Source organism: Lithobates pipiens, unplaced genomic scaffold (genome assembly GCF_037356315.1).
Source record: "Lithobates pipiens isolate NorthernLeopardFrog02 unplaced genomic scaffold, aLitPip1_a1.2 Scaffold_23, whole genome shotgun sequence".
NCBI lineage: Eukaryota > Metazoa > Chordata > Amphibia > Anura > Ranidae > Lithobates > Lithobates pipiens.
Window position 1 is genome coordinate 18,787,440 of NW_027507785.1, and position 14,378 is coordinate 18,801,817.

The 14,378-nt window shown below is 46.6% G+C and overlaps 1 protein-coding gene across 1 annotated transcript; it reads right to left on the minus strand.

Moving 5' to 3' along the window:
* Positions 1 to 294: 294 nt before the first annotated feature.
* On the minus strand, positions 295 to 1,245 carry LOC143927088 (olfactory receptor 6N1-like). The gene has a single exon (XM_077451045.1). The coding sequence runs from the start codon at positions 1,243 to 1,245 to the stop codon at positions 295 to 297; it is 951 nt and encodes a 316-aa protein (XP_077307171.1).
* Between the last annotated feature and the right edge of the window lie 13,133 nt (positions 1,246 to 14,378).

Below are 14,378 nucleotides of genomic sequence, written 5' to 3' on the forward strand. Positions count from 1 at the left end.
TAGCCAGTAGCTCGCCTTGCTTCGTATTTGGTCCGTCGGACCAGCATACAGATGAACGGTTTTCCTGATATGAATTGAGTCCATCATACAGATTAGAAACATGTTCTATTTCTAGGTCCGTCAGATTTTTATAATGAAAAACGATCGGATTAGCCCACACGCGATCGGCTTGCCGGAAAGTCCAGTCGTGTGTACACAGCATAACAGGCAGGACTACAGCCCTCTGTTTCATAAAGAATCCCAAAAAAGGTGAAAAGAAATTTGGAAAAATAACACATCTCTACCATGGTAATTTTATTCTTTTTGTCTGCAAACAATTTTATGCAGGTTGCATGCAATTTTTTCTCTGAGAGCTTTGGTCCTTATCCCGTAGATCAGAGGGTTTGCAGAAATAGCTATGCTGGTACCGATCAAAGGTATGATAACATCAACTTTGGTTGATCCAGAACCTGTGGTTAGACTGTACCGGAAATTAACAAACAAGAGGGTGCCCATATAAATGGAGAAGGCCAACATGTGAGTCATCAATGTATGCAGAGCTTTCAGAGAGGATTCTGCAGAAAGTTTCAGACAGATGACAACTGTTCTTATATAACAGTACATTATTACAAGCAAGCAGCCAATCACAAGGCACGAGGTCAAAATCGTATCATACATCACGTTAACTGTTATATCATTACAAGCAAGCGGTTGTAGAGAAATTCTCTCACAAAAGACATTGTTGATATTTACCCCACAAAAAGTTAGCCTCAAGGTCAACGATGTATCCACAAGTACTAGCACCACATTGAAAACACATAGGGCAAGTGATATTTTTTGAGTTGTAATGTTGGTCATCAGAGTGTGGTATCTCAGAGGGTGGCCTACAGCCAGATATCGATCATATGCCATTGTCGTAAAAATATACAATTCGCTAGCTGCATAAAATTGGATACAGAAAGATTGACAGAGACATCCTGTGAGTGAAATGGTTGAGCATCCAGACAACAAGTCAATGGCCAGCTTGGGATAATATGATGCATTCCCCAACATCACATTCATAACCAAGACGCATATAAAGATGTACATAGGCTCATGCAAGCTTTTCTCTGTCCAGGTTATATAGACAATCATAGAACTCATAAACAATGTGACTGAAAATAATGCAAGAGCCAAAAGAGCACATACATATCCAAATGATTCAATCTCAATAAGCCCCACCAGAACAAAGTTGGTCACAGAGATGTTTTTTGAAGATGAGTTCATGTCTTGGATGTATGCCGTTTAAAATCAACAATTCCTAAAATGTTATACACAATCTGAATACTATAAATTGAAAGATCAAGTTCATACAGGCCCTTTGGATATTAGTGCGACTCTTGTCGCATTGTTTTTCTCTTGAATTCAGTTGGGCTTTTATAGGTTTCATAAAGCTGCCACCTCGGGGGCGTACCCGGAAGTGACCCAGGACGGACGTGTTCACAGACTGCTCCTGAGTGCCAAGTGTAATCCGCAGCAATCCGGGTGCATACACGGCCGTTTTTCCCCAATCCTTCGGCCTATGCACCCTACCACCTGTCCTGCCTCAGCCTGGAAGAAAATTGGGACGAGACTGGCCTGGGATCCGCGGAGAGAGACACCGGCCTTGTCCGTCCTCGGCCGCCGCCGCCATCTTCCTCGCCCTTCATCCTCCTCCACCACTTCAACGGGGGACCTGGCAGTGGATCTCCCCACCATCCGGACTGCCCTACTCTGTGCCCGGTAAGGTCCAGAGGCCCGTGGGGCCGCCGGAATTGTCTGCCGCGGATGCGGCCTAGTGCGGCCTAGTGCGGCCTAGTACAGCCAGCCAGTCCCCGCACTTTCCTACACCAGCGCCCGGCGGGAGGACGCCGCGGCCGTCTTCCCGGCCTCCACCCTCCTCAACCACGCTAACGGAGGCCCTCCTGGTGGGCTGCTCGGCTCCCCTTACCACCTGGCCTGCCCTAGTCACTAACTGGGGACCTCTGGAGGTCCGAGGGGCCCCCGGGACTGTCTGCCGCGGATGCGGCCTAGTGAGGCCTAGCGAGGCCCAGTGAAGCCTGCCAGTTACTACACCTTCCTGCCCCAGCGCCTGGCAGGGGGCCTACTCACTGGAACCTGGACACTACAGCTGCCATCTCATCCCCCCACACTCCAAGATCCCAAGACAGCTGAAGTAGAGGCGGTGATTGTGAGCTCCACGGACTGCAGGTGAGGCACTGTCTTAGCCCAGGGGGCCCTTGCTTTCCCCAGACCTCGCCCTGCTGTGTTCTGGACACTCTCCCCATCCCCACAGCTCCACGGCCCTCTCCCCGACCCGGCCTCCTCCTGGATTCAGGCTCTTCACAGCCTGACTACTGCCCTAGTGGGTTAGAGCTCCGGTTAAGGCCCCTTCTCCAGGCTACACCTGGCTTGGCCTCCGCCATCTCCGCTCGGAGTCTCCGTGGTCCAATCCAGGAGGCCCCCCCTGATCTGGGTGAAATTGTTTGACCATCAAGGCAGACAGCTACGGTGAGTCCACGGGAGTCATCTACTCACCAGTCAGCTCTCCCTACACAGCCTCTTCAACAAGCCCCTAAAGAGACATACCCCCTTCTCCTGAGACTTTCATAATTTCAGTTGTTGGAATCAGCGCAAACTAGCAGAACTCATGGGCGACTAACAACGCTGACATCATGTCTTAGTATGGCTTAATATACTGCTCCTTTCCTAAGGGACCCTGCACCGCTTCATAAGCTCTCACATACACAGGGTCATTATCAGCTGCCCCCCGGACCCCTCCGGATACTACATGGGCAAAGTTGGTTTTCAAAAGAATATATATCAAGGCTTTATCCCACCATCGACCTCCCGTCCTGCACACGTCATGGAGCGATACCTACACAGATCGCAATCTCCAGCCTTACACACGTTGGCAGAACCACTAGAGGCCACCGACCCCCTGCCCTCCACACCTAGTTCTCTTCACAAAGGTGGCTCTACCCAGCAAACAAATCCTGCCGAAGCAATTACGGTAACGGTCCTGGACCTGAAACTACAGACACTCCTACAGGATTTGACACGCAATATAGCTAAAGAGGTTGGAAAGCTTGCTCAGGAGCTTAGGGGAGAGATCGACCAGCTTGGAGAGCGTACTGCCACTTTGGAATCTAAATTTGATGAGAATGTGCAATACATGCACGTATTGGAGGACGAAAACGCATTTCTTAAACACACAGTCTCCCAAATACAACTACAACAAGAAGATTTGGAGAATAGAGAACGTCGCTCAAACGTGAGGATTCGTGGAGTCCCTGAAACAGTCAGTGATAAGGAGTTGCGGGTATACTTGCTTGATCTGTTTGTCACTCTGGCTCCGCACATACCAGATATCGATTGGCGTCTAGACAGAGTCCATAGATCTTTGGCCCCTAAACCTCCTCCTGGATCCAATCCAAGGAACATTATAGTCCGTTTCCACTATTATGACAGCAAGGAAGCTTTAACTGCAGCCACACGCAATAAAAATCACATCAATTTCAAAGGCTCTAAGATCCAGATCTTCAGCGACCTTTCTCCCATCACCTTGGCCAAAAGGCGCAACCTCCGACCAATCACTGCACAGCTCCAACTACACCAAATCCCCTACAGATGGGGTTTCCCTTTTCGGCTGTCAGCATCCAAAGATGGCACACAATACTCTATCAGAGAATTGCATGAATGTGAGGCCTTCATTCGCAATTTGGGCCTCCCACCTGTCCCGGAAGAGGACCTCCAACTCCCCCCGCCCGCTCTGGCCCCCAAACCTCTCCAAGCCCCTACGGCAATTTGGACCCCAGTTCGTCGGAGACATCAGAGAGGCTTCTCCACACCGCAACGCCCCAACGTGCCTAAACAACCCACCTGAAGTTCCAGAGCCTGTCCGAATTGCACCTCCTTACCCTTGGTTTCCAGGAACCTATCGGACCTCTTCAGGAACTCTTCGGGGAACATCCCCCTAACTTTAAATCTCTCCCATTTCTGTAGTGCTCAATGAGCCTCCTCCCCCCCCCCCCCCCCCCGCGGGGCCCCTCCGGCTGGTATTGTACTCCCAGTCGATGATGGTATGTCTGACCACTGTTCAAATGTTAAGAGTCCGAGGTTAATCATTCTTTGCGGGAGCGGTACATAGTTTACCACTCCAAATGTTTGTTATGTCCCTTTATAGGTCCAAGGTATTCTGCCTTGGCTTCCTGAAGATTTTATATCCTTCAGGCTTTCAAGATACATGTTTTATGTTTTATGTTTTTTGTTTTTTGTTTTTTGTCTCTTCATTTTTGTCTCTCTATATTTTACTCAGGTTATTTTTTTTAATTTTTTAAAGTTTATACCAGGTCCTTTTTTGACCTGTCCTGGTTCTTACATGTCGCTGCAGGTTGTAAACTTGACATACAATATTATGTTACTAGGAAATGCTGATGTGTATATGCCTCTTCCAGACCTCCTTAGATCAGAACACTCCAACCACATGTACCAGATTCCAATATCATCTGCTAATTATTCCATGAATGTATTATGGCTCTAAAAATATTTTCCTGTAATGTTAAGGGCTTGAATTCCTTAAGAAAACGCTGGCTAGCCTTGCGGGAATTCAAATCCTCAGGGGCTGATGTGATAATGGTTCAGGAGACGCACTTCCGCCCGGAGGGCTCATTTAAATTTGCCTCCAAGCTGTACCCTACTGTTTTTATGGCCTCCAGCCCATCTGGGAAGGCCGGAGTAGCCATTTTGATTAAACGTTCATGCCCTATACGGATCCTTGCTTCGATCCTAGATCCCCAAGGTCGGTTTATACTCCTGAACTGTTCTCACCTGAACACCTCCTTTACCTTAACTAATATTTATGCCCCTAATACGGGACAAATTGGCTTCCTCACTAGAGTATTGGATCGGCTGCACTCCTTCTCTCAGCCTTTCGCAATCATAGGCAGGGATTTCAACATGTGTATGTCCCCTGGTAGGGATAGATTAGCACTCTCTGAACAAACCCCGTCCCTCCAAACTCTTAAACTGTCCACCTCCTTTCGCAAACTAATCCGCTCCCACAATCTCTTTGATGCATGGAGAGTGAAACATCCCACCCATCGCCAATACACCTTTTTCTCCCCCCCACATAAATTGTATTCCCGACTGGACCACTTTCTAATAACTGCACCCTTGCTACCCAATGTAGTATCCTCTGAAATAGAGCCTATCACGTGGTCTGATCACGCCCCCATCACTCTCAATGTGACGCTCCATAACGCATCACCTAAAACTTGCCACTGGAGACTGAATGAGTCTCTATTGCGACATGCTGAAACCAAAGATAGACTGCTCAAGAGATTGGAGGAGTTTTTCCATCTCAATGTAGGCTCCATTTCAGATATATCTACTGTGTGGGAGGCCCACAAGGCAGTTTTTAGGGGGGAGTGCATCTCAGCCGGCTCACGTCTGAAGCGGGACTCTGTTAGGCTGAGGGTGGAGCTTGTGGCCCAGCTGCAGGTGGCGGAGGCGCGGTTACTCCGCTCCCCTACGGTGGATCGCTTGCGTGCAGTAACTACTATTCGCAACCACATTAAGGCTATAGACGCAAAGGACATTTCAAAATCAATGTTATGGTCTAAGCGAAAGTTCTATGAGTTTGCAGACAAACCACATAGGATACTTGTCCACAAACTTAAGCCCCGGCCCTTTTTATCCATTCCTGATTATATACTGCAATCAGACGGTACACCAACGCACTGCCCTCAGACCATGTCCGGAGTATTCAGAGAATATTATAACAAACTTTACAACTGCCTGAACACGGGCACACAGGATCAGTTCCCACAAGACAGGTTGGACTCCTTCCTATCATCTATTCACCTCCCAAAACTCTCACCAGAGCAACGCTCCTCCTTAAACCAACCTATCTCCACTGACGAACTAGTTGACGTAATTAAACATCTCCCCACACATAAAGCCCCAGGACCAGATGGCCTTCCATACTCCTATTATAAGACGTTCCTAGAGTCCCTGTCCCCACACCTGCTGACCCTATTCTCCTCACTGCTCCTGGGCACAATACCACACCCCTCGTTCCTACATGCAGTCATAACCACTATCCCTAAACCAGATAAGGATCCTTCCCTCCCTGACAATTATCGTCCCATAGCCCTATTGAACTCTGATTACAAAATCTTTACCAAGATTCTAGCGAACAGGCTCTCTCTACTGCTGCCAGCGTTGATCCATAGAGACCAGGTGGGTTTCGTTCCCACAAGACATGCGGGGAACAATACTCGCCGCACAATTGACCTTATAGACCTGCTTACTAAAACTAAAAACCCCGCTTTGATACTCAGTTTAGATGCCCAAAAGGCATTTGACCGCCTTAGCTGGCCATTTATGTTTGCGATACTAAACCACTTTGGATTTTCAGGCCCCTTTATTCACGCCCTCCAAGCCCTATACTCGAAGCCCACCTCCCAGGTACAACTCTCCTCCCATCTGTCCCGTCCGTTTTCCCTTAGCAATGGTACGAGACAGGGTTGCCCTCTATCGCCATTGCTCTTTATCCTCAGTCTGGAACCCCTAGCTGCGGCTATACGGGAATGTTCAGATATTAAAGGAGTTTGCCTCCGCAATATTTATGCCCCTAATACGGGACAAATTGGCTTCCTCACTAGAGTATTGGATCGGCTGCGCTCCTTCTCTCAGCCTTTCGCAATCATAGGCAGGGATTTCAACATGTGTATGTCCCCTGGTAGGGATAGATTAGCACTCTCTCAACAAACCCCGTCCCTCCAAACTCTTAAACTGTCCACCTCCTTTCGCAAACTAATCCACTCCCACAATCTCTTTGATGCATGGAGAGTGAAACATCCCACCCATCGCCAATACACCTTTTTCTCCCCCCACATAAATTGTATTCCCGACTGGACCACTTTCTAATAACTGCATCCTTGCTACCCAATGTAGTATCCTCTGAAATAGAGCCTATCACGTGGTCTGATCACGCCCCCATCACTCTCAATGTGACGCTCCATAACGCATCACCTAAAACTTGCCACTGGAGACTGAATGAGTCTCTATTGCGACATGCTGAAACCAAAGATAGACTGCTCAAGAGATTGGAGGAGTTTTTCCATCTCAATGTAGGCTCCATTTCAGATATATCTACTGTGTGGGAGGCCCACAAGGCAGTTTTTAGGGGGGAGTGCATCTCAGCCGGCTCACGTCTGAAGCGGGACTCTGTTAGGCTGAGGGTGGAGCTTGTGGCCCAGCTGCAGGTGGCGGAGGCGCGGTTACTCCGCTCCCCTACGGTGGATCGCTTGCGTGCAGTAACTACTATTCGCAACCACATTAAGGCTATAGACGCAAAGGACATTTCAAAATCAATGTTATGGTCTAAGCGAAAGTTCTATGAGTTTGCAGACAAACCACATAGGATGCTTGTCCACAAACGTAAGCCCCGGCCCTTTTTATCCATTCCTGATTATATACTTCAATCAGACGGTACACCAACGCACTGCCCTCAGACCATGTCCGGAGTATTCAGAGAATATTATAACAAACTTTACAACTGCCTGAACACGGGCACACAGGATCAGTTCCCACAAGACAGGTTGGACTCCTTCCTATCATCTATTCACCTCCCAAAACTCTCACCAGAGCAACGCTCCTCCTTAAACCAACCTATCTCCACTGACGAACTAGTTGACGTAATTAAACATCTCCCCACACATAAAGCCCCAGGACCAGATGGCCTTCCATACTCCTATTATAAGACGTTCCTAGAGTCCCTGTCCCCACACCTGCTGACCCTATTCTCCTCACTGCTCCAGGGCACAATACCACACCCCTCGTTCCTACATGCAGTCATAACCACTATCCCTAAACCAGATAAGGATCCTTCCCTCCCTGACAATTATCGTCCCATAGCCCTATTGAACTCTGATTACAAAATCTTTACCAAGATTCTAGCGAACAGGCTCTCTCTACTGCTGCCAGCGTTGATCCATAGAGACCAGGTGGGTTTCGTTCCCACAAGACATGCGGGGAACAATACTCGCCGCACAATTGACCTTATAGACCTGCTTACTAAAACTAAAAACCCCGCTTTGATACTCAGTTTAGATGCCCAAAAGGCATTTGACCGCCTTAGCTGGCCATTTATGTTTGCGATACTAAACCACTTTGGATTTTCAGGCCCCTTTATTCACGCCCTCCAAGCCCTATACTCGAAGCCCACCTCCCAGGTACAACTCTCCTCCCATCTGTCCCGTCCGTTTTCCCTTAGCAATGGTACGAGACAGGGTTGCCCTCTATCGCCATTGCTCTTTATCCTCAGTCTGGAACCCCTAGCTGCGGCTATACGGGAATGTTCAGATATTAAAGGAGTTTGCCTCCGCAACGCAGAATATAAAATATCCTTATTCGCGGATGATGTCCTCCTAACTCTCACCCACCCGCACACATCCCTACCACACCTTCATCACCTACTATCCACTTTTGGTAGCCTCTCGGGTTTCAAAATTAATGATACTAAAACCGAAGCATTACCTGTAAACATAACCCCGTCCCTCTTATCTTCGCTCCAAAGTAAGTATAATTACCACTGGTGTCCTCACTCACTTAAATACCTGGGGGTTCGCATTACTGCTTCCTATGATACTTTATATAAGGCCAATCCCCCCCCCCTGTTCTCGGAAATTAATCGCTTGCTGACATACTGGACATCTCTCCCCCTATCCCTGTTGGGCCGAATCAATGTCCTTAAAATGTCTATCCTCCCTAAGTTATTATATTTGTTTGAAACTTTACCTGTGGCTATCCCTATGTCACAGTTGAAATCCCTTCAAAGGAGAAGCCTCCGTTTTGTTTGGAATAACACTTCCCACAGGTTAGCGGGGACAGTGGTCCTGGCTCGGAGGAATAGGGGGGGGCTCGGAGGCCCAGATTTCATTAAATACTATTATGCCACACACCTGAGAGGTCTTACCTCCTGGACCTCCCGGAAGGCCCCAAATAGATGGTCAGAAATAGAAATGAGTGTTACAGCCCCGGTACATCCTTGCTATATGCTTTGGCCTTCTACTGCCCTTCATATGCCCCAATTACGGCGCATATGCCTAGCTCCCATGTTGTTCACGTTGAATATCTGGAAAAGGTGCAATGGCCACTTTTCCCTATCCTCACCGTGTCCACCGCTTTTAAATATCCTATTTAACCCAGACATCCCAGATAGCCTGTCCTATGATCGTATGCTACCATGGACCCAAGCGGGACTCTTTCAACTCCGACACTTTGTTAACCCGGCGACACGCCATTTATTGACTTTTCCCACCTTGCAAAAGCAACACCAGATCCCCCAAAGGCTTCTACATTCATACTTACAGATCAGACACTTTTTCTCTATCAGGTCCCCTTCTCTGACTCTGGACAAACCCACAGACTTTGAGAGCCTATGTGCTAAGGGTCCTTACGAACCCAGACTGATCTCTACTATTTACACAATATTACATGACGCCATACCTATGACGGTGAACACCCACCACTACATGAGGAAATGGTCTCAGATTCTACAACACGATATTTCCCTGGTGGACTGGGGGAACATATGGGAGCACACTTCCAGAATATCTCGATGTGTGACCCACAAGGAAACTGCATACAAAGTTCTAATGCACTGGTATAGGACTCCAGATATTCTACATGCCCGTAACAGGTTAATTTCGAAGCAATGCTGGAGATGTGGTGGGGAAGTCGGCTCTCACTACCATATTTTTTGGGACTGCCCCCTAGTCCACCAGTTCTGGCTCCAAGTCCAAAATCTGTTAGAAACACTGGCTGGCACTCCTATTCCCCTGACGCCCATGCATTATCTGCTAGGCCTCCCTTTCTCTGGTATTTCTAAGGCCTTGCGCAGATTGTTGTCCTTCGTCTTATTGGCTGCTAAAAGGGTCATACCCAGGTTATGGTTGTCCACCTCTCCACCTACACTTCCGCAATTGATCACCACTGTAGCTGACATACGCAGAATGGAACACTTGACGGCCGTAGTGGAGGGTAAGATGCAGAAATTTTCTAAAATTTGGTCAACATGGGATGAGTCTACATATGGCTCTGATGGGATTGCTCCTACTTAGTTAAACCTGGATACATACATGTCCCCGAGAGAAGGTCTGAAATCTATTTTTTTTCCTTAAAGCTCTCTTTGAAGTTACATAGTCTGTTTACAGTTTCTGTCTATAACCCCCTTAAAGATACGGTAGAAGATCACTACTTTAATCACATCGCTATGCCTCTATATGTTTAGATTTTGTATGCCTTGTAATCAAAGTATACCTGCAATCTCGATATGTTAATATTAATATTGCATGTATATTTTCTTCTGTATGATGTTGAAAATTTTAAATAAACAATTACAAAAAAAAAAAGCTGCCACTTCACTCACAATTTAGATTTAGAAACTGTTGCAATCACTGTATCCAAGTCTTCCCAGTGGACCACATCTGTTACAGCTGTCGCTGATGGACTAATTAGTGTCAGAAATGGAAAAAAGTAGTTCAGATCAATTTAACAAGCTCTCCCAATGAAAAATAAACCATGAAAAAAAATACATGAAAAGAGAAATTTTGAAATAAAAATTTAACTGATCTTAGTTTTGAGTAGGGATGAGCCGAACACCCCCCGGTTCGGTTTGCACCAGAACTTTCGAACGGACCGAAAATTTGTGCGAACTTTAGAACCCCATTGAAGTCTATGGGACTTGAAAGCACTTGAAAAAGTGCTAATTTTAATGGCTAAAATGCAAGATATTGTCCTAAAAAGGGTTTGGGGACCCGGTTCCTGCTCCAGGGGACATGGGTCAATAACAACTTTTTTTTTAAAACAGCCTTTTTTTCTGGAGCACTGATTTTAATGAAGATTAAAGTGAAAAAAAAGTGAAATATTAATTTAAATATCATGCCTGGAGGGTGACTATAGTATGCCTATGAAGTGGCATGTGTTTCCCGTGTTTAGAAAAGTCCCTGTACAAAATTACATTTAACAGAAAAAAAGTAATTTAAAACTGCTTGCGGTTTTAATGTCATGTCTGGTTCCGGCAATATGGATGAAAATCATTGAGAAAAAAATGGCATGGGTAGCCCCCCCTGCCCATTACCAGCCACTTTGAGTCTTGTACAGATATTAAGGGAAACCCCGTACCCGAATTAAAAAAAGGAAAAGCGTGGGGTCCCCAGGCCCTATATATTCAGAACAGCAGTATACAGGCGGTGCAAACAAGACAGGGACTGTGTAGGTTTGTTGTGTTAAGTAGAATCTGTTTGTAAATTTGAACTGGTACATTTTTAAAGTGTAGCTCCAGTCAAAAAATCTATTTTTTAATTTTAATAATGTTTATTGAAGATTTTCATCAGAACAGAAAAGATAAACAATCCTCAAAACACACAAGCTAAATCCACCCGTACATAAGTACAGCCGAGCTAGACATACATGGATCTAGACCAGAATATAACAAAACCAAACTATAAAGTCAACAGGAAGTACAGTGACAAAACATTGGTAATATCTTGAACCCATAACCGCCAGTTCATCCCCTAAGAGGGAGTATGTCTGGTCGAAGCACACGAGCCTCAGACCCCCCGGCGCCCCAAACGGGATCCACCTGCAGACCAGAGGCTAGGCCCGTCCGCCAAGACCAGGACACTCCCATCCCATCCCTACAAAGTTCAATTACCTTAGATGCCTAAAGGAATTTTGTGCCAATAACCAGCCCATTACATGACTGCCGTCTTTCTTAGAACCCCCTGTGGGGCACATCCCGTTACACCAAGGGAGGTGAAGAAGAAGAGAAGAGAGAAAACGTGTGAAAAAGGAAAGGGGGAAAGGAGAAAGAGAGGCAATGTAAGAAGCTTAATCAAGTGTTACCTGCCCTAGAAGACAAAGTACCAGGCTGCACTCCTGGAATAAGAGAAATATTACACAATGTCGCCCAAGGTTCCCAGATCAACCGGAATCTCTCCGTTTTGTCAAGCCACTTGGCCACTACTTGTTCTTGCACCATAATCCATGTTACCTTAGATCTAAACATTTTATAGGAAACCGTGTGTTTCTTCCAGGCCTTGGCTATCGTAATTTTAACCCCAAGAAAAACAAAAAACGCCAATTGCTGTAAATGTTTGGAAAGAGCCGGGACGGAAAGATTTAGTAAGGCTAAACTGGGGTGCGGTAGTAAGGCAGTCCCCGTAATAGAACTAACCGTACGAAACACTTTCCACCAAAAGGAGCGGATGCGTGGACAGGACCACCAGACATGAAACATATCTCCTCCCAGACCGCAACCTCTGAAGCACACTGACGAGGAACCCGGAAAAAATTTTGCCAGCCTGGAAGGAACATAGTACCATCTAAACAAGACTTTGATACCTGCCTCAATTAGCGAAACATTAAGGATACCTTTGTGAGCTCTCGTCGATGCCCCAAACCACTGTTTCGATTCCCATGAGCAGCCCAAATCAGCTTCCCATGCTCGAGCATAAGGGGGCTTGTCGTCCTTCCCCACAAGAGCCGTGTAGATCAGGGAGATGCCCCCCCTCTGGTCCGTAGCCCGCGCACACCAATGCTCATATTGCGTTATAAAAGGAGGAAGTGGTTTAGAAGTCCAAATGGAATTCAAATAGTGTGAGATTTGTGTAAATCTGAAGATTTCCGAATCGGGCATATCTAGTTTCTTGTTGCAGTGTGTTAAAGAAAGAGGGCCGGTAGGGGGAAAAAAATGTCCAATTCTGTATAGCCCCTTATCCATCCACCATTTAAAGGCTTCTATATTTTCCCCCGGGGGAAAATCCCCATTATGAAAAATGTGTGTTAGTGGTTTCAGAGGGGAGATCAACGAGGCCCGTTTGAATAGGTTGGATCTAAGCGCCATAGAATGCGAAAGGGTGGGAGCCAGAATCGCAGGTCTGCGTTTAGGGTTGCAACCCATCAGGAAATCTATTGTGTGGTGGGGAATAGACTGCCGTTCCATCAATAACCAGTCCGGTTTTACAGAACCAGAGAAAGCCATTGATATCTGGGCCAGTTGTGCCGCTTGATAATAACCCCACAAATTGGGAAGACCCAACCCCCCTTGAGATTTCAATCGGTAGAGTGTGGCTGAGGGGCACCTATAACCTTTCTTCCCCCAGACAAACCGTACGATGTCCGTTTGTATTTTGTTCAGGAATGTTTTGGGGACCGGAATTGGGAGTGAACGGAACAAGTATAATAATCGTGGTAGAAGTGTCATTTTCACTGCATTAATTCTACCCAGCCAAGAGATGCCACAACCGGACCAGCGAACTAAATCCTCTCTACATTTTTGCGCCATGTAGGGATAGTTAGCTTTGAATAATGTGTGTATATCTGAAGTGAGTTTGATTCCTAAGTATGGAAGCTGGGATTGTGCCCATGAGAAGGTAAAATTCTTCGAAAGTTGTGATAGCTTATCTGTGGAGAGCGTAACATTCAGAGCTAAAGATTTCTCCATATTGACCCGAAGTCCCGAAATCTTACTAAAATCCAATAAAGTCCGGTTAATTATGGGCATGGAGGTCAGGGGCGAAGTGACAAAAAGAAGGAGGTCGTCCGCATAAAGGGCGCATTTATGTTCGCAGGACCCGCACATGACCCCCCTAATGTCGGGGTTAGAACGTAAGGCAATGGCTAAAGTTTCTATGGCTATGGCAAAAAGAAGCGGGGATAGTGGGCACCCCTGTCTTGTCCCCCTACCAATACCAAACGTGTTAGAATATCTGCCCAACAGACGCACCTGGGCCGAAGGATTAGAATAAAGTGCCGATATGAGATTAAGAAAGTATTTTCCGCACCCCCATCTCTCCAGAATATCCGTAAGGTATGACCAATCAATAGAGTCAAAGGCCTTATGAAGGTCAATGGACAGCAGAAACCCCTGTTGCGGGGAACCCCCGTCCCATTGTGCCTTTAGGAGTGAAATAATATCAACTGCGCGCCTAATCTGGTCTGGTCCTTGTCTCCCAGGGATGAACCCCACCTGATCTTTGTGTATATACCGAGAGATAAAGCTTAAAAGTCTGTTCGCCAATATTTTCGTCATGATCTTAATGTCATTATTGATAAGCGATATAGGCCTAAAATTGCCTACCTCGCTGGCATCTTTACCAGGTTTTGGAATCACCGAGATAAATGCTGAGTTCATGTCCGGAAGCATGGCGGTACCACCCCTGAGAGAGTTAAACATTTTCACCAGATAAGGAGCCAGAGAAGGGCCAAACTTCTTATAATAACCATTGGAGAATTCGTCCGGACCCGGAGCAGAACCCACTGAGAGAGTTTTAATAGTGTCAAGGACTTCTGCCTGAGTGAACGGATCC

Coding starts and splice junctions, on each gene's coding strand:
- LOC143927088 (XM_077451045.1), bottom strand. CDS start 1,245: ATGAACTCATCTTCAAAAAACATCTCTGTGACCAACTTTGTTCTGGTG.